This window comes from Pleurodeles waltl, chromosome 7 (assembly GCF_031143425.1).
Source record: "Pleurodeles waltl isolate 20211129_DDA chromosome 7, aPleWal1.hap1.20221129, whole genome shotgun sequence".
In the NCBI taxonomy this organism is placed as follows: domain Eukaryota; kingdom Metazoa; phylum Chordata; class Amphibia; order Caudata; family Salamandridae; genus Pleurodeles; species Pleurodeles waltl.
Window position 1 is genome coordinate 97,295,066 of NC_090446.1, and position 16,613 is coordinate 97,311,678.

The 16,613-nt window shown below is 44.5% G+C and overlaps 1 protein-coding gene across 2 annotated transcripts in view; it reads left to right on the plus strand.

Moving 5' to 3' along the window:
- Nucleotides 1-16,613, plus strand: part of CDH4 (cadherin 4) — a 1,524,317-nt gene that overhangs the window by 1,021,369 nt on the left and 486,335 nt on the right. For both annotated transcript variants that reach the window (XM_069243136.1, XM_069243137.1), the window contains exon 4: nucleotides 6,618-6,794. In XM_069243136.1, the coding sequence (XP_069099237.1) occupies nucleotides 6,618-6,794 (177 nt within the window). The remainder of the gene's footprint in view (nucleotides 1-6,617; nucleotides 6,795-16,613) is intronic.

The following is a 16,613-nucleotide window of genomic DNA, read 5'->3' on the forward strand; positions in this document are numbered from 1 at the left end:
ATTCACTGGAGGTCCACAGAAGCCAGAAGGTTAAGAACCACTGGTCCAAACCACAGGTAATCTCTCTATGTAGCGTTACAACCCATCGTTTTTCACCCACTGTGCCACCTCTATGCAGTGGCCTGTCTTACGCAAATTAGTACTGACCCTGCTCCGCGTGGAGCAGTTCATCTCGAACTGCCAGGTAAAGCTCCTGTAAAAGGGTCCACGAGCATGGCAGACCTGTTTCGGTCTTGCTAGGCCTTCCCTGCAAAGTATAGCGATGGCACAGCGAGCAAGGGTTCCATGTCTGAGTTTACCCACTTATGATATTACATCAAATACGTAAAACGTAAAAGGAATGCTTCCAGGTAGTTGTTTTGACTACTTGCAAGCATTCGTCCTGAAACTTTTGGGTGTTTGATGTACCACCTCCCTCCCTTGCCATGTTCCTCATACTTTCTGCAGCATCTTGTGGTTTTGTCTGCAGGGGTATGTGTTTCCCAAATCTAGGACTGTCATCTTTGTCTGTTCACTTGCAACATGCAGCATTTAGTAGCTGTATGAGAATACTGATAGCCCATCGCCCTTGCTGCTGGTGTTTGCTAAAAGCATCTTTTTCAGTGTTGTGTTTCATGTGGTCGGTTAGCACTCCTCCGTGCTTTGGAGGCCCTTCTAAGCTCTCAAAGGTGTTGGGACTCTGCACAGGAGTCTGTTCTCTCTTCCAGTGCCCGCACAGCTTGTCTATCAGGCATCTCCCATGCTTGACCACAAACACCACCAACTGATTGCTGGTGTTTGCTAAAAGCATCTTTTTCAGTGTTGTGTTTCATGTGGTCGGTTAGCGCTCCTCCATGCTTTGGAGGCCCTTCTAAGCTCTCAAAGGTGTTGGGACTCTGCACAGGAGTCTGTTCTCTCTTCCAGTGCCCGCACAGCTTGTCTATCAGGCATCTCCCATGCTTGACCACAAACACCACCAACTGATTGCTGGTGTTTGCTAAAAGCATCTTTTTCAGTGTTGTGTTTCATGTTGTCGGTTAGCGCTCCTCCATGCTTTGGAGGCCCTTCTAAGCTCTCAAAGGTGTTGGGACTCTGCACAGGAGTCTGTTCTCTCTTCCAGTGCCCGCACAGCTTGTCTATCAGGCATCTCCCATGCTTGACCACAAACACCACCCACTGCTGCCTGGGGTTTATCCCAAGAGTTCTCCAACACTTCCTGGCCTTTCTTCCTTGTTTTCCGGCTTGTTTCCATTTCCCACAGAGCTCACTAGCGCGCACAGATTATTTGTTTCTACAAAGTACATGTGGTTGTCAGACATCAGTCGCAGTGTGTCTCTTGTGACTTGTTAGAGTCTCCCTGCTCGCTCGTCTCTCAGCCTCCTACTCTTCAGGCTGGTGTTCCTTTTCGCAAATGAGTGCTTACCATCCTTCTTTGTGTTAGGAATTTCCCACCCTTTTCTGAACTGCTTATTTGATGTTGTAGTACCTTCTGGATATTTATTTATATTGTGTTGTAGAACCTGCACCTGTCCTATCTCCCTCAGGTGTAACTTCTCAGGCTTAAAGCCAGCTTCAGCAGTATTCCTTTAGGTCTTGCTAGAGGCAGCTTTACATATACGACGGAACTCATGTAATCCTATAAAGGAAATAAAAATCAGGATAGATAGGGAGTGTTGGTTCTACTCCTTTGTTGACATTCTTCTTTGCAGACATTTATTTTGTATCTTTTAGAAGAAATTCTAACCTGAAGAAAATAGTCTTGCCAATGTTTTTTCGTCATACCATCACTGACTATTTGTTCCAGGTTCATTGAACCCGAATGACGAAACCCACCGTAAAGCCATTCTTGAAGAAACATTCATTTCTTAAGGTTTGTTTTCTTTTTTGGCTTTTCAAAGTGGGGGTCATGTTTGTGATGGAGTAACCCATCCGCCAAACTGTAACTCAGGACCTCAGGCTTCTTGAATTAAAGTATGTGTTTTTTAAAGTAAAATCAATCAATGACTGAGCAATGATTTATTGCGTCTTAGTCTGTGCTTTGCAGTTTTCTGAGTTTTTAACCCACCCAACCATGAGCTGCTTCACCTCTGTACCACGAGGATCTGTGATGAGCAGGGTACTTGGTGCCCTGTTTGAGTCCATGGTGCGGTGGCACCAGGGGTTTGCGTCCCCCTTATGTCCTTCCTCCATCACTCAGCAAGTGTTTTCACAAGTAAATAAATGAAGGTCTGGGTCATTAATGTCCCATCCAGTAATTAGGCAGCCTCATCTGTGGATTGTGCGCCATCGAAGCACACAAGCAGAGGAAGGGTACTCAGCGTAGAAACAGTTACTACAGCACTGATTCAAGACTAAGACTTTCACATTGTTACATACGTATAAGGGTGCCTTCAACTGTGGACTAAAAAGCACAATGGGAATTGTTAAAAAAACGTGTGAGGGATAAGCAAACAGTCTAAATACTGAGAGAACTCTCACACCCCTCACAGGCCAGCTGTTACACTCGGCCAGAAGCATTCTCACGCCATTCGCATAGTAGTAGTCTTATACTACCAACAGCATGGGCACAACCCTTCAGAGTAGTTTCACACACTACCGGAAACACTCAACACCTCTCACATTTTGGAAGTCATCACCACCAAGAGTACTCACACTCCTCACAGTGTATCAGTCAGACACTGACTGGCTTCTCACGCCCCTTGCAGACTAGCAGTCATACGCTACAGACAGTAGCAGTCCCACAGCAATAGCATCATTCTTGCACCACTCACAGACTAGCAGCCACACACTTGTGACAGCACACTCACAACCCTCACAAACTAGCAGCATGGCAACTAGTAAGGCTGGTACCAGAAAGTGCGTTGCAATTGATTGGTGAGTTTGTGCTTGTGGTGTTGTGGATGGGGAATGCAAAAATAAGTTAATGAGTGCAGAAATAGATTTATGAGTGCAAGGATGAATGTCTGAGTGCATGTATGGTAAGTTATTGAGTGCACTGATAAATATATGAGTGGCTTCATGGTTGGAATCATCCAGGCATCTTCAGTTATAACCCAGACCTTTTGGTTTTGCCAGCGATTGTTTCAAGTTTTGCCTTTGTGATGCGTTTTGTGTGCTACGGACTGTTGCTTTCTTGTGCACTCTTGTACCATTGCGTTATTGCTAACTTTATTGTGCTTTTCTGATTTTATTTCTGATTGGTTTTGCCTGTAAACCTCCACTGAATATACTGTAGAAGTTATGTCGGTCTTATATCACTGTGCTTGGAGTGGGCGAGTTTCCTGCAGGTTAGTAAATGTCGTTGCCCCAGGGTTCCCCTCAACCTTGTCCATTTTGAAGCAGGCTGATACTGAGACAAAGCCGTATACTGATTGATGTAGAAATGTAAACCTCACTCCTCCAAACTATGGCCCATATTTATACTTTGTGGCGCAAACCTGCGCTAATGCAGGTTTGCACCAAAAAGTATAGCACTGGCTAGCGCCATATTTATGGAATGGCACTAGCCCGCGCTAAGGCCCTGTTAGTGTCCTTAAAAAAGGACGCTAACAGGGCTGGGGTGGCGTAGGGGGAAGCAGGGCCTGTGCGCCAATTTATGGTGCTACACTGTTTAGAGGCAAAAAAATTGCCTCTAGGCAGTGTAGCGCCATTTTTGGTGTACAAGCGCTATGGATATGGCTCATATCTTAGTAAAGATCCGTATCCCATTCGTAGGTGACCTCCTGGTGTGGGTAGGAGTGGGTGGGGGTGTCCCTGGGGACAGGGAAGGGCACCTGCGGGCCATTTCCATGGTCTCTGTCCATGGAAATCTGCCTACAGGTCCCTTTATGTCTGCCTATACCCAGGCGTTAAATAATGGCACTAAGCAGGCTTAGAGCCATTATTTAAGGCCATCCTCCTCCTGTGCGTGATTTTTGGACGGGAGGATAAATAAGGTGCTAGGGCCTTTGAGGCATTTTTTGCCCAGGAACGGCAACCTTGCATCTCAATGACGCAAGGTATTTTTCCACAGGCAAAAAATTATGTTAACGCCACTATTTTGGCGCTAGACATGTCTACCACCAAAATATAAATATGGAGTTAAGTTTGCGCCGGATTTGCGTAAAAAAAAAAATTACGCAAATCCGGGGCAAACAGAGTATAGATATGGCCCTATGTGTTTTGTGTTGCAGGGTAGTGATATGGGGAAGTTCATAGACATGTAATTCAAGTATTAGTAATGGGCTTGGCACTTTACTATACAGTGACCGTTCCCCCCAATGTAGCTACTTGAAAAAAGCACAGGTTTGGTGTAGGTGCTTCCTTCCCCTCACAATGTGTGATCTTTGCAGGGTACCTCTGTTATTGATCTGTCTACAAAGGTCAGACACACGAATGATTCCTTGTCATGGTACTACTGTGACAATTGCATAGTTAGTTACTGTGTAAAGCTATGTTTTCTGCACTACATGCAATGCTTTTCGGGTTTCACATGCGGGTTTCTGCATGCACATTTGTGTGCCACTTCCACTCCTCATGAACATCAATCAGCCTAAAGTCACTACATTTCAGAAGGGAGCCACAGCTGAATCTTACAGTACATGCAAAAGCAAACCTCTGAGTCATGTGTACACATTTAAGGAGCTTTATATCCCTCAGTTCAGGCTGAAAAGGGACACATTGCTTTGCACATCTCTGTATGCCTGCATCTCCTCCAGATGCCAAGCATCGTCACCCCATGGCCTACAGTCCTGCTCTGGGCCCTGTACTACTTCTCCAGACTGGGACTTTGCACATAGAGTCTCAAGCTTGTAAATTACAGAAATCACTTCCTATGTTACGGACCTAGAATGTTATGGCTTCCTCTCCTTAAACGTTGCCTCAGTGGTTGTTTTGTGTTGGTGGTTGCAGAAGGGCACCGCTGGAACTTATTATAGGGGACTACGTGGTTGTTGGCTCCTCTTGCACTGTCCCAGTGTCTGTCTGTACAGTAGGAGGCAACAGATTAGCCCTTCATTTATTACTAACAGAAATAGAAATAGAAGAAAGACAGCCAGTACACTGCATAGACAGCACTTCATCCATAACCATGCACACAATGGAAATGCAAGTAGAACTATTGCTCGCTCTCTCTCACACACACACACATTTTTGGGGTGCATGCTGCTGGGAGTCCAAGCTGACTGCAGGGCTGGTGTGTGGACAACTGGTAGACGTGGCCAGTGACTCAGGGCTGTAGTGGTACTGCAGGTGAGGCCTGCCTCCCTGACAACTCAGACTACATCCTCAGAATGTTTATGAGCTTTGCACCTTTTTTGTAACAAACCAAGAACTGGGTAAACTCAGGCTCTGTCTGTAACCATATCCCAAGAGGTATTACTGGAAGAGAACAGTGTGTGTTGGTATTAATGGTGCAACATATCCAAATCTAGAAGAGAGGGGCATGCTGAAGCAGTCTCTAGCTGGGCTGTGCCTGTCTCATCTGGGCGGTGGCGGCCGAGCTGTGACTGCGGTGGTAGGAATCAGACAGGGGTGCATGTTGGGGCATAGAGGGGTTTAGTCAAAACAGTTGTCAATGTAGATGCCCCACAGCAAGCTAGGAGCATAGATGAAACAATGGGTTTTAAAGTCTACCGAGCACAAGAATGAAATAGACTTGTTCACGCTCTTACTGCAAACAGGAAGTAACTGCCACTGTCTAACTTCTTAAGAGAAAAATAAACCTGTGGAACATTAGAAGCAAAGTAGTGGAACCAGTGCTTAATTTGTAAATAGAAAAGTGCTGGTGCTCAGAGCCCTCCTCTGAAACACGCGGCTGCTGCAGTAAAATGTGTGAGCACGGAAAACGGAGGCAGCGTAATCCTGAAGCCATCTCGGGCCTCTTTGATCCATTTAAAGCCACTCCCAGCGCTTCAGCTCACTCTTGCAGCTTTCTGCTTTCTCCCTTTGTGACGCGTTTTCGTTTTTCCCTTTCTCCGTCTTTCCCACATGTGTCTTTTGCTCGCAGCAAATGCTTGAGGCAGGAGACTAAGCTCCAGCCCCCAAAAATAAGTGCCGGTGTTCAGCACCGGAAACAACAAGCACAAATTAAGCACTGAGCGGAACTTAGGGCCCTGTGTACTAAAGCATTTTCCCATAGACACAGAATGGGTAAAATCCTTTGGTACATCTGGCCCTTAGTTCCTTAAAGTTCCCAGTCACTTCAACTCTTGGATGTGTGGGAGCTTGATTTTTCTGATTACTGGTCTGGTGTTCAACACACATCTGTGCTTATTATAATGCCACATCTGTATATCCCAGCCCCTATCCTGGAGGAGCTCAGGTCCCTGACATCTGCCCTTAGTGGTCCAGCCTTGTGATTAGCATTCGTCTCCTCTATAATGCAGAGCACATCTTTCACTCAGTATCCCCCTGACTCCCCTATGACTACTGCAGAGCTTATCACAAAGTGTATGGTAGAAAAGATATCAAAAAAAGCCCATTATACCTTTTCCGGAGCAACTTTGACTTGATAGTCTTATTTTAGGGAAGTTATTTTAATTTTTCAGTTTTATTGAAAATTGCTGAGATACTGTGCCTGACAGTTTATTTTGATGACACGTATTTGTGAAAGTTTAACCTATTTTTTTCTTATCTCCCCTTCCCACAACCAAAACCAGTTTAAAGGAAAGAGGAACACCCCTGCGGATGAGGCGCATCTGCCACCTGATGCTTTGTTACCATGGCAGCAACACCAGGACACCAATGGACTCCGTCGGCAGAAGAGAGACTGGGTGATCCCGCCCATCAACGTACCTGAAAATTCCCGCGGCCCCTTCCCGGAGCAGCTCGTCAGGGTAAGTCAACGGCAAGCCATGACCATCGCCAAAATTGGGCTGGGAGGGAAAGTGGTGAGAGGTCCCATGAACTAGCACAGGTGGCCTTGCATACTGGACATGGGTAACATTTCACAAGTCAAAGCCCCTAAAAGACTGATTACTATGAGAAAGTCAGTCTCAGTAGTTCAGCTGTGGGCTTAAAGACTGGGCACGTGCAGAAACGGGTGGAAGGCTTATATGGCATTAAAGGTCTCTGCACCTGCCCTGTCGGTGGCCAAGAGCTCATGGTTTGAGACGGTCCAATTCACTAAAAAAATGTGTGGAAATTTGATAAAATTATTTCAGGTGTGTGCTGAAACGGCGGTTAACTGGGTGAGTTAACATAAAAACCGTCAGAAGAGCTACTGAAAAATCTAATTCATATTTTTAGATAAATGGCAAAAAAATAATGAGAAAAGTGAGTCTAAAGTCACCCAGTGCACTTATTTCCAACATGCCTGAACATATGAAAGCTAGTAAGTTAGAATATGTAGGCTCTCTGTCCTCCTCGCACAGACCTCTCTTTAGGTACATGTCTGAGCAGCTTTGCTAGACCTTGATCCCAGGGCATCAGCACCCTCGCTCTCCCTCCGTGAGGTTACACTGATGTTTGGACATCTGTCAGTGTAGAGTGGCTGCTATCTGTTGCAGTGGATAGGTGCCACTGGGGCCTGAGCTGTAGTTTTATCTCTGAAGATCCAGATCGGAGGTATCATGGGTGCTCCCTGGGATATGGTTGAAGCCACCCTGGTTTATAGGGATGAAGGTGAGGCCCAGTGATGAAGCCTGCCGCTAACAGACTAGTGAGGGTCTAGCAAATTAACCTGCCAGGGTCCCTGCTGTTTTCTCCTGTCTGGACTAGTTTACACCACTAAATGGGGTCCAGCAGGCAGCTTGAAGGATACTTTTGGTGTTGTTGATTAAGTCAGGGAGATAGTATCCTATGTCCCACTAAAAACCTATCTCCTAAACCCAGATACAACCCAACTTCTAAGCCAGGTCTAAGTGCAGAAATGTTATTTGATTTCTCCTTGTTGCACAGCTTATTCACTAGCTGCTTTACAAATGCTGTACATTGATGGGTACTTCGTTAATGACAATGCGTTTTCGACGCATATGTTCTGTTTGTGACAAAGTGTTTTAATGTGTATGTGGGTGGCATATAGGCGCTGTATTCCTGCTCTGTATGTTTCACCTTCAGACAGGCTTATTTCATGGCCCAGATTTGCTTTCCTTTCCATTCCTGAATTGGCAGACAGTTTCCCCTAACCTAATTCTGCAAAACAGCGTGGCTATAGGTGGCCTTTTAATATATGTATCTAACCACAGCAGTGGTGGTGCGTCCACTGAGTTGTTCTGTTTCCACTAGTGGGAGTGCACAGTCCAGAAGTCCATTGGATAGGCCGCAGACATTGCCTTCTGTGACTGATGTTTAGAGTAGGCCGTGATGGGTCGGTCCATTGACAACGATGAAGCATAAACTCGCCTTATCAGGCAAAAGTTAGCACCCAAGTTCCTTTTGACATGGGAAAGGCCACTCTGTGGTCTATCTTGCCCTATTAGAAAACACCAAGTTGTAACCTCAGAAAAATGCTCTCTCATTTTGAACAGTAAGTGCAGTTATCCTGTGCTTAATTTGTAAATAAAAACGTGCAGGTGCTCAAAGCTCTCCTCTGAAACACGCGGCTGCTGCACTTAAATGTGTGAGCACAGTATATTAAGGCAGCGTAATCCTAAAGCCATCTCGGGCCTCCTTAATCTGTTTACAAATACTCCCGGCCCCTTCGGCTCACTCTCGCAGCTTTCTGCTTTCTCCCTTATTGAAGCTTTTTCGCTTGTCTCTTCCTCCTTCTTTCTCATGAGTTTTCTGCTCGCAGTCAATGCTTGAGGCAGAAAAAAGGTGCTGGTGCCCCGCACCGGAAACCACCGGCTCAAATTAAGCACTGCAGTTACCAGAGCTTTATCATGCCCTCTCGAGGTTCCTCCAACCTGCACAGTAGGTCCTCTCGGAAATCTAGTGAAAACAGGGCCATTCCCAGCCTTTAAGCCGCACAGCTATGCTAAAAATGTCCTTCTTGAGTTATCAAATTCTAAAAGAAAGTTAACTGCAAAACCCTCTTGCTTGAAGACAAAAACAAGTCTGTCGTGTCCCAGTGTTATACACTGAAATATTTCATCCACCCCTCTTACACGAGGCCCGCGGTTACCCAGGAGCGGCTTTTCGTGTCACTCCCATAGGGAGAAATAGAGACAGCATCACCTATGCAGAAGGGGAGAGTTGTGCAAAAGATACCCAGTACTCCGTGCTCCTAATGCGCCAGGAACCTGACATTATGCAAACGAGCAAACGTCATTGGCTGCAGACTGCGTGTTACATTGGAACGTACGTTTTCCTCTGTGTGGGATTGAACGTAAACTGGTTTGTTACTGCCTCGAACGCAATAATCACCGTGACATAAATCTTACGGGAGAAGGAATGCGCTGTTTGCTAATGTTGCACCCCATGTCTTCCAGTTTCCGCCTAACTCCCCCCCACACGTTGAAAGATGGGCTCATCCGCCTCCCCATGGGCTCACGAGACGGCAGCCTTTTCTTCCACATGCAGATTTCTTCCCGCCTTTTCTGCTTTGTAAAAAGACATTAGTAAGGTCCCCCGGGGTTCCTAAATGCTTTTTTCTTTTACTCCCAGAAATGATGGCTGGCGTCCTTTGTTTTTTTTTGTACAGCATATTATTTGCTATTGTACTTGTTTCAAAGAAACAATTTCCTATTGTTGAACCACGGAAGTTGGTTGCTTTCTTTATATTGTGCACGTGTTCACGCACGTGATTGAAGTGTTTCTGGTAGGTTGGCCACAATGTTAGAGAGCTCTTCACCCAAGGTGGCTGACACACGAGGGGAAAGGTGTAAGGGATGCATTTTGCAAGCCCTGAGGTTATTCCTTTTTCTACACTCATTTTCAGATCACCTGCCTCATGTAATAAAAAAAAACAAAAAAAACAAAAAAAATATATAGATACATTCTAGGAAGGGAGTCTGGGTCAGAGCTCTTCATCCACTGGTCTCATTATCTGTCATTCACATTCTGTTTCCACCCACCACAGGATGTAACAGGGGACAATGGTCAGCCCACTTCAGCCACTGGCTCGCTTGCACTGTGATCTCCTGATCGCCTGAGAGTACACCGAAAGGCAGATCCGATCAAAACATCAAAAGGACCGATTAAAAGGAAATAGCAACAACCACACCAATCTGATGCATACAACATGCTCACAAGTAACACAAATGGCACTAATACAGGAATATGGCACCATGCAGAGCCCCAACAACCTAGTGCACTTGGACAGAGCCAGAGAGAGGGGGCTTGGTGAAAATTAAGAACCCATAGAAATAAAATTAACAAAAATATGAAACCAGAAGGAAGAAAAGTCCAAATTATCATTTTTTTGATTGAGGTAATTAAAGAAAAATAACAGGCCAAAAATTAATTGAAAATATGTATCAAAAAAATGAAAAATGAGATGTAAAATGGGAAAGTGTTAGAATTTGAGTGAGGCTGAAGGTGATTAATAGAGCTGGGTTCAGAGTTAGAGGTTAAGGGCCTGATTTAGAGTTTGCTGGATGCGTTACTCCATCGCAAACATGACGGATATTCCGTCCGCGTATTACGATGTCCCTAGGATATAATGGACTCCTAATACAGCGGACATGATATCCGTCATGTTTGTGACAGAGTAACCCCGTCCGCCAACTCTAAATCAGGCCCTCAGTTAAGGATCATGGTTAAATTGTTTATTAGGGTCAGTGTTGGGTTAGGATTAGCGCTGGATATGTTTAGGGACGGCATTAGTGTTAGTTTTAAGGTTGCAGTTAGAATTAGCATGAGGGTTTCCGTTGGTGTTACGATATGCGCGGGACTAAGAAGAAGATATAGTCTTAGCATTATGGTTGTGGTTAGGGACACCATTTAGCCTTCGCTTTAGATTTACGGTCACATTTAGAATTAGCATGAGGGTGGGCTTTCAGGTTAGGCTTAGAATGGGCTTAGATGGGGATAAAGTTAACAGTAGTATTAAAGTTCGTGTGAGGTGCAGGATTAATGTTAACATTATGGTTAGGAATAGCATTAGTGTTAATATTATGGTTACAGTTAGGGTTAGCTTACGGGTGAGCTTAGGGTTAGGTTTAGGACTCAAGATATTGCCACGCTTTATTGCCATTATCTAAATTTTTTATTGTCTGTCCCGCCTTGTACATCATCGATTGTTAATTGAAAATGTCATCACCCTAAATCCCTGATTCTGGAGTCGTCATTATCGTATTTCTTTATCTTGGAGTTCTTCCTTTGCGCATATAGCCGGAGAGTCAGCTGAGAGCAGCAGTGAAAAGCACCATTACTGGTCCTGGCGCATTCATCGCCCGGCTCTAATGCTGAAATGTTCTCTTTGTTGACACCTGGAGGTCTTCTCTGCACCAAGAATTGCTTATAGTGATGATGCATAATGACAAAAAAATGCTAATTTTGTCAAGAGCCATTTATGGCCACTCCTAAACCTCATAGTGAGCAATTGTCTAATTCATTTTTCCAATTCCTACTCTGCATTATTCACAGGCTCTCGGAAGCCAGGGACTCCAAAGCTGGGGACGGTATCTGTGAATGTAAGATCCTCTCTCTCTGGCTAAATTGCAGCATTATACCCTGCCATCTGCTTTTAGTTCTTTCTTCAAGTGCATTAGAATTGCCAAACGTCTTTTAGGAGGCGTTCAGGCGGATTCGGAGTGTCTGCGATACTCTTCCTAGTACATTTAAAAGGCCTTCCTTAAAGTATATGGCATAGAATGCTTGACTGTGCCATTATCATCTCAATGGCAATTATTTTTTTCACTAAGGATTATAGGTTGTGGAAATGGAAGTAAGAAGGCTGAGCAGAGGCATATTAGCTCCTTTTATGGCTTCAAAGTGCACTGCTCAGCACATGGAGAACCCGCTGCGGCGTGTCATCCCCGCTGGCAGAGAACAAGACTACGGCTTCGGCTGATGAATTCAGGTGCTCGTGGGGCTGTTTCCACCTCCTGCTTGTGTGGCTACCCCTGCGTCGGGTCTGCTGACCGCTGTGATCACCCCTGTGGTGATGGGTAAGCAGTGGTGGGAGCTGAGTTTGTTTCAGTTAAATCCAGCTTCTTAATGAGTTTGAAGAGCTAAAATGCAGGTTTTGGCAGTGACTGGCCTCACGCTTCACTTAAGATCCTCATCCTCCACTCCCTCTTGGGGTGGTCATTGCCTGCTGTCCGGTGGATCCAACCGTGAAGACATGTCAGATGGTCATGCACAAGAGAGGTCAGCTCAGAGGGGTCAGCGATGATTAGTCTGAGTGCTTGGGCTATTCAAGAAATAACAAACTGGGTCCAGTCATTAATAGCTCTTTTGACACCCTGCAGGAAACACTTGCCAGTTTCTCCACATTCATTAATATCCATCTTTAAAACTATCCCCAGTTTTAAATGTGATTGTGGGTCCCATACTGATGATTTAGTGAATTCAAGTTATTTACTGTTTCTATTCAAGAAGAACAGTACCTTCATGAAGAAAAGTACCTTTTTTAGGTCGAGCATAGCAGCGCGCAAGAGCTGCTTTTCCAACATGTTGGTATGTATCTGGGTTTTTAACCACACCCACTGCACGCCAATCACTATCACTCTTTCATGGGCTTGACCTTAAAAATCCTTTACTTTTGTCCCTCCTTGGGGCGGTTTAGTTACCACCTTGGACATCGCCCCTGTTACATGGCTGATTGTACTTTTGCCGATAGGTTTGACTGCGAGCGAACTTCTTTTTCCCTTTGTGTGCTGCTTCATGCTGATGCCATCGTGCCTTGAATTGGCTCGCTTATGTGAAACTGTATTATTTTCATTTTCAATTTATGTGGCAAGAAAAGTCTGGTTAGGAGTTTACATTGCTAATAGCTCTAACTTGAGCAAATGCGAGATCCATTGCATTGCAAATGCTTGTTTCACCCAGTGGTCTTATTTTTTCTTTAAAATTGATTCTATTTACTAGAAACCTTGATGTACCATTGACTTTGGTCTAATTCACAAAGGTAAGCTTAGACGTGAAGTCTTACTTTAGACGTGAAATCAGACTTTTGTCTTCAGGTCCAAACTTCGACTTCAGGTCTAAACTTCGATTTCGGGTCTAAGTTTACCTTTGTGAGTCAGGCCCTTTATCTCCATCATACATATGGAGAGTTCCATGACTGCCATAGTCACCGGGTATCAACTACTAAATACATACAAAAGATCATATGAACATTGCCTTTCACACAACTAGGACAATGATCTCTGCAACATCCCTCCATAAACCTGACATCTGCAACCACATGTTGGTGGAGTTACCCCATTACTCTTTCTCCCCATTGGATCAGGTGCTAAATGTCTCCACAAGGACTCTGGTCAACCTCCTTTGGCACAGGCTAACTTTACACTAATTAAACATCCCTTCTTGCAGCTTTAACTAAGCCAGATGATGCTGACAATCACACCACACTACCTTGGGCAGCGTTGATGGACTGGTCCTTTAATCTAGTGGAACCGCTTCAGTGGAAGTTTGTTTCCACTGTCATGCATTTTACCACATCACTAGAGGTGGATGATTTTTTTAATTACTTAAGTTTAGTTAGGCGAACATGAATTTTGCTCTTCAAAGTACTGAGTTTCCCAAATTTGCTGGGGATCAGAATTGGCAATTGTCACATGGGTGTAACAATATTGCTGTTTAATTAATGCACCACTTGTGTACGATTGTGAATATGCAGTTGCTACCCATCAGAGTCAATTTCTCATGTGTTCTGGTGCACGGTGTTACTTTTTGTCAATGGCATATTTTACCCACTTGGAAAAGGTTTTCCCTATGGCACAAATGGTTCCCCTTACGCCCTCACCATTTTTGAGGTGTTCCCTCTCCCTACCCACCCTGGAAAGATATTTATGCCGGTCCTTAGCAAGTCTCATAATTTCCAGGGTAGAAATGGATTCGAGTAAAGATTGAGAATACTCTCAAACGTACAAATGTGTGCCTGGTCCCAAACTTTCCAATAAAACCTCCCACTGTAATGCCTATTCCCGCCTCTTGAGTAATATTTACTAATACTAAGCCATCGGGGTGTTACCACTCTGGCAAACCCACTTTTAAGACCAACTTTCAATTGTAAATCAAGTTATTTGTGTGGCTAGGTTGGCCTCAGTTGTGGAAGTGTTATTGTCACTGGGGAAAGTATTTATAAACAGGGATCACTTCCACAAAGGGTATTTGTCAGAGACTGCCTCCAATTCGGCGAGCGTGGAGAGCGGCGTAGATTATGCTTGTTCTGTAATGTCCCTCCCCTTCACTCCGCAAGCTTGCTTAAACTAGAGATTTGTTGCTCATTTCAAGGGCCATGCAAAAACCAGTTTGGGCACAATTGGAAATTTGTAAGAAAATGGGATTCTCAATCCAGCAAAAATTGTGTGCGTGAAGGCTTCACCCAAACAATATTTAACAGCTAGAACTTGGTACATATGATGCAGGTTCTCAGCACAAATGTATAGTATACACTCTCCTGAATGGAGGGAAATGTATACAATTTGTAGATTATCACTCATTTCAAGGTCTGAAGCTCGAAATGGAACGCAACTTGTGCACGCAGTAAATATTGTAAACCGTGGCATAGATATTTACCCGGAGCGCAAGCTTCTCATGTGGTTGCGCACAACTGGGAATGAGGTTCTTAGTCAAAAGGGAAAAAAAATACATTGCCAAATAATCAACTTCTAAAACCTGGCAATAGTAGGTGAATTAGGTAAAGAAAGGCTATCTTTCCCCAGGTTTAACTGATGTTATTCCTAGGAGGGGATTTGGGAACCCATCGAAATAAATTGGAATTGGCGTTGAGATACAAGTGAGGATATTGATAACAACTGTCACGGTAAATAAGTGTCAGGCAGTCCTGTCCTGTCGTTGATGCCTCGGTCCCAGGAGAAACAATCACTGTCCTAGAAGAACTGCAAGAGGCTTGTAATGATGTGCAGGTCGAGGTGTCACATCCCCCGTGCTCGACCGCGCATGGAACAGCTTAATATACTTACTATACTGGTCTCCGAATGAAAGCTTGAGATCACGTGCTGGGTAGTGGTGCCAAAAAGTATGGATCTTTTTCCTCACAAAATTTTGCACAAATGTATGGTTTTGTTTGCAAATTTACCGTTCTGCTGAAAAATGTAGTTTGTTGTCATCTTGCTTGATCTTTTAGAAGATACCATGCAAGATCCTGTTATGAGACTGCTTCAAGCAGCCTGGCTCCAGCAGAATCTCTTAGAGAGAGACTGTCTTTCATAAAGCAGTCACTCATGGGCAAAAAATAAGCAAATTTGCACAGTGGATTTTTTGACAGATTTGGTAAATTTTAAATAATTAAAAATTTGGTAATTTCAAAAAAAAATTCTATGTATTCACAATATCACCCACGCCTGTTACAGAGGCACCTCTTGACTGCAGAGAGAGCAAGAGACCTACTTATAGTAAATTGTGTGTTGTATAAATTTCCATAGCATGATCGCCTGCCTGTTGGTGATATTGACAGCATCAGTTTATTTTACCAAGGTAATGCATGCTGTGCTGTGTAAGGGAGGGTCAGAGGAGTGTAGTAGGCCTGGTCCCCTGCCCCACCGAAGACTTGGTTCTGAGATACACTGAGCTGGCGAAGAATACAATTTGATACATGTAGAATGACTGACATCACATATATTTCAATTTGCAGAACCACATAAATAAATTGGTCTTCCCTGTCTGTGGCAATTTCTGAAACTAACAAAGTCGCGTGTGCTGTATTCATGGAAACCGGATGACTGGTTGCCTGATGCTCAGATCTAAGCCCACCCTGTTGAGGCGTGTCGCGGAGTGCAGCTCTGGTTTCTCAAACACAATTGTTGTCTCAGCCCCACAAGCAGGCACAGTAGGTGAGATTTGATTTCTCTGGCAGAAGTTTCACCACCTGACTGTGTCACATGTGAATTTCCACTGTGGTCTCTGAACACTGGAAATGTGCATTGTCAGTGCCCACTTCTCAGTCACCCTAACTTTCTAGAGTGTTCACCATAACTTTAGAAAACTCAGTAGTTCCCTGCCATCATAGGTCGACCATGCTGTCCACGACGTTATTGCAGAAGGCTAGTTCCATCAAAATGGTACCCAATCTGCCTTTGTGAATAGGGCATCTGTATCTCTACGTGGTAGCATCATAACTTGACTGGCCAATGGTGCAGATGGGGTGCCCACACCTGCAGGGCATCTTCCAAGGTCAGAGCTCTGAACTGGGCAGCGAAGCCCTGAGAGCCGCGGATGGAGGACTCAATGTTTTTGACAAATTCTACCTTACTGCCTCCCACTAAATGGAGCTTCAAGTCTTTTCAACGGCACTGAATACGATAATCGTCCAGTGGCCAAAATATTTGAAGAGATTATGCTCTGCAGCTGGCTGAGAGCTTAAGGGGAGGGTAGTACTTTGTTAATACCAGACCACACTGATGTCAATGCACATACGTAGCAGTACCAAAATCTTCATAATGCTAGAGCACTTCTTCATTTGCTGCTTCTCCCTACCGGCCAGCGCCTCCAACACTTGGAGTAGAGACTTTGATTCAACACATCTAAAATATTCAGCATATGCTTCAAGACTGCAGGTCAGATTTTTCATGTTTGCCAAGGACACCATAAGTTCTCAGCTTAAAAGCTTTAGAAGCATAGATAAAACAAGCAGCGCCACC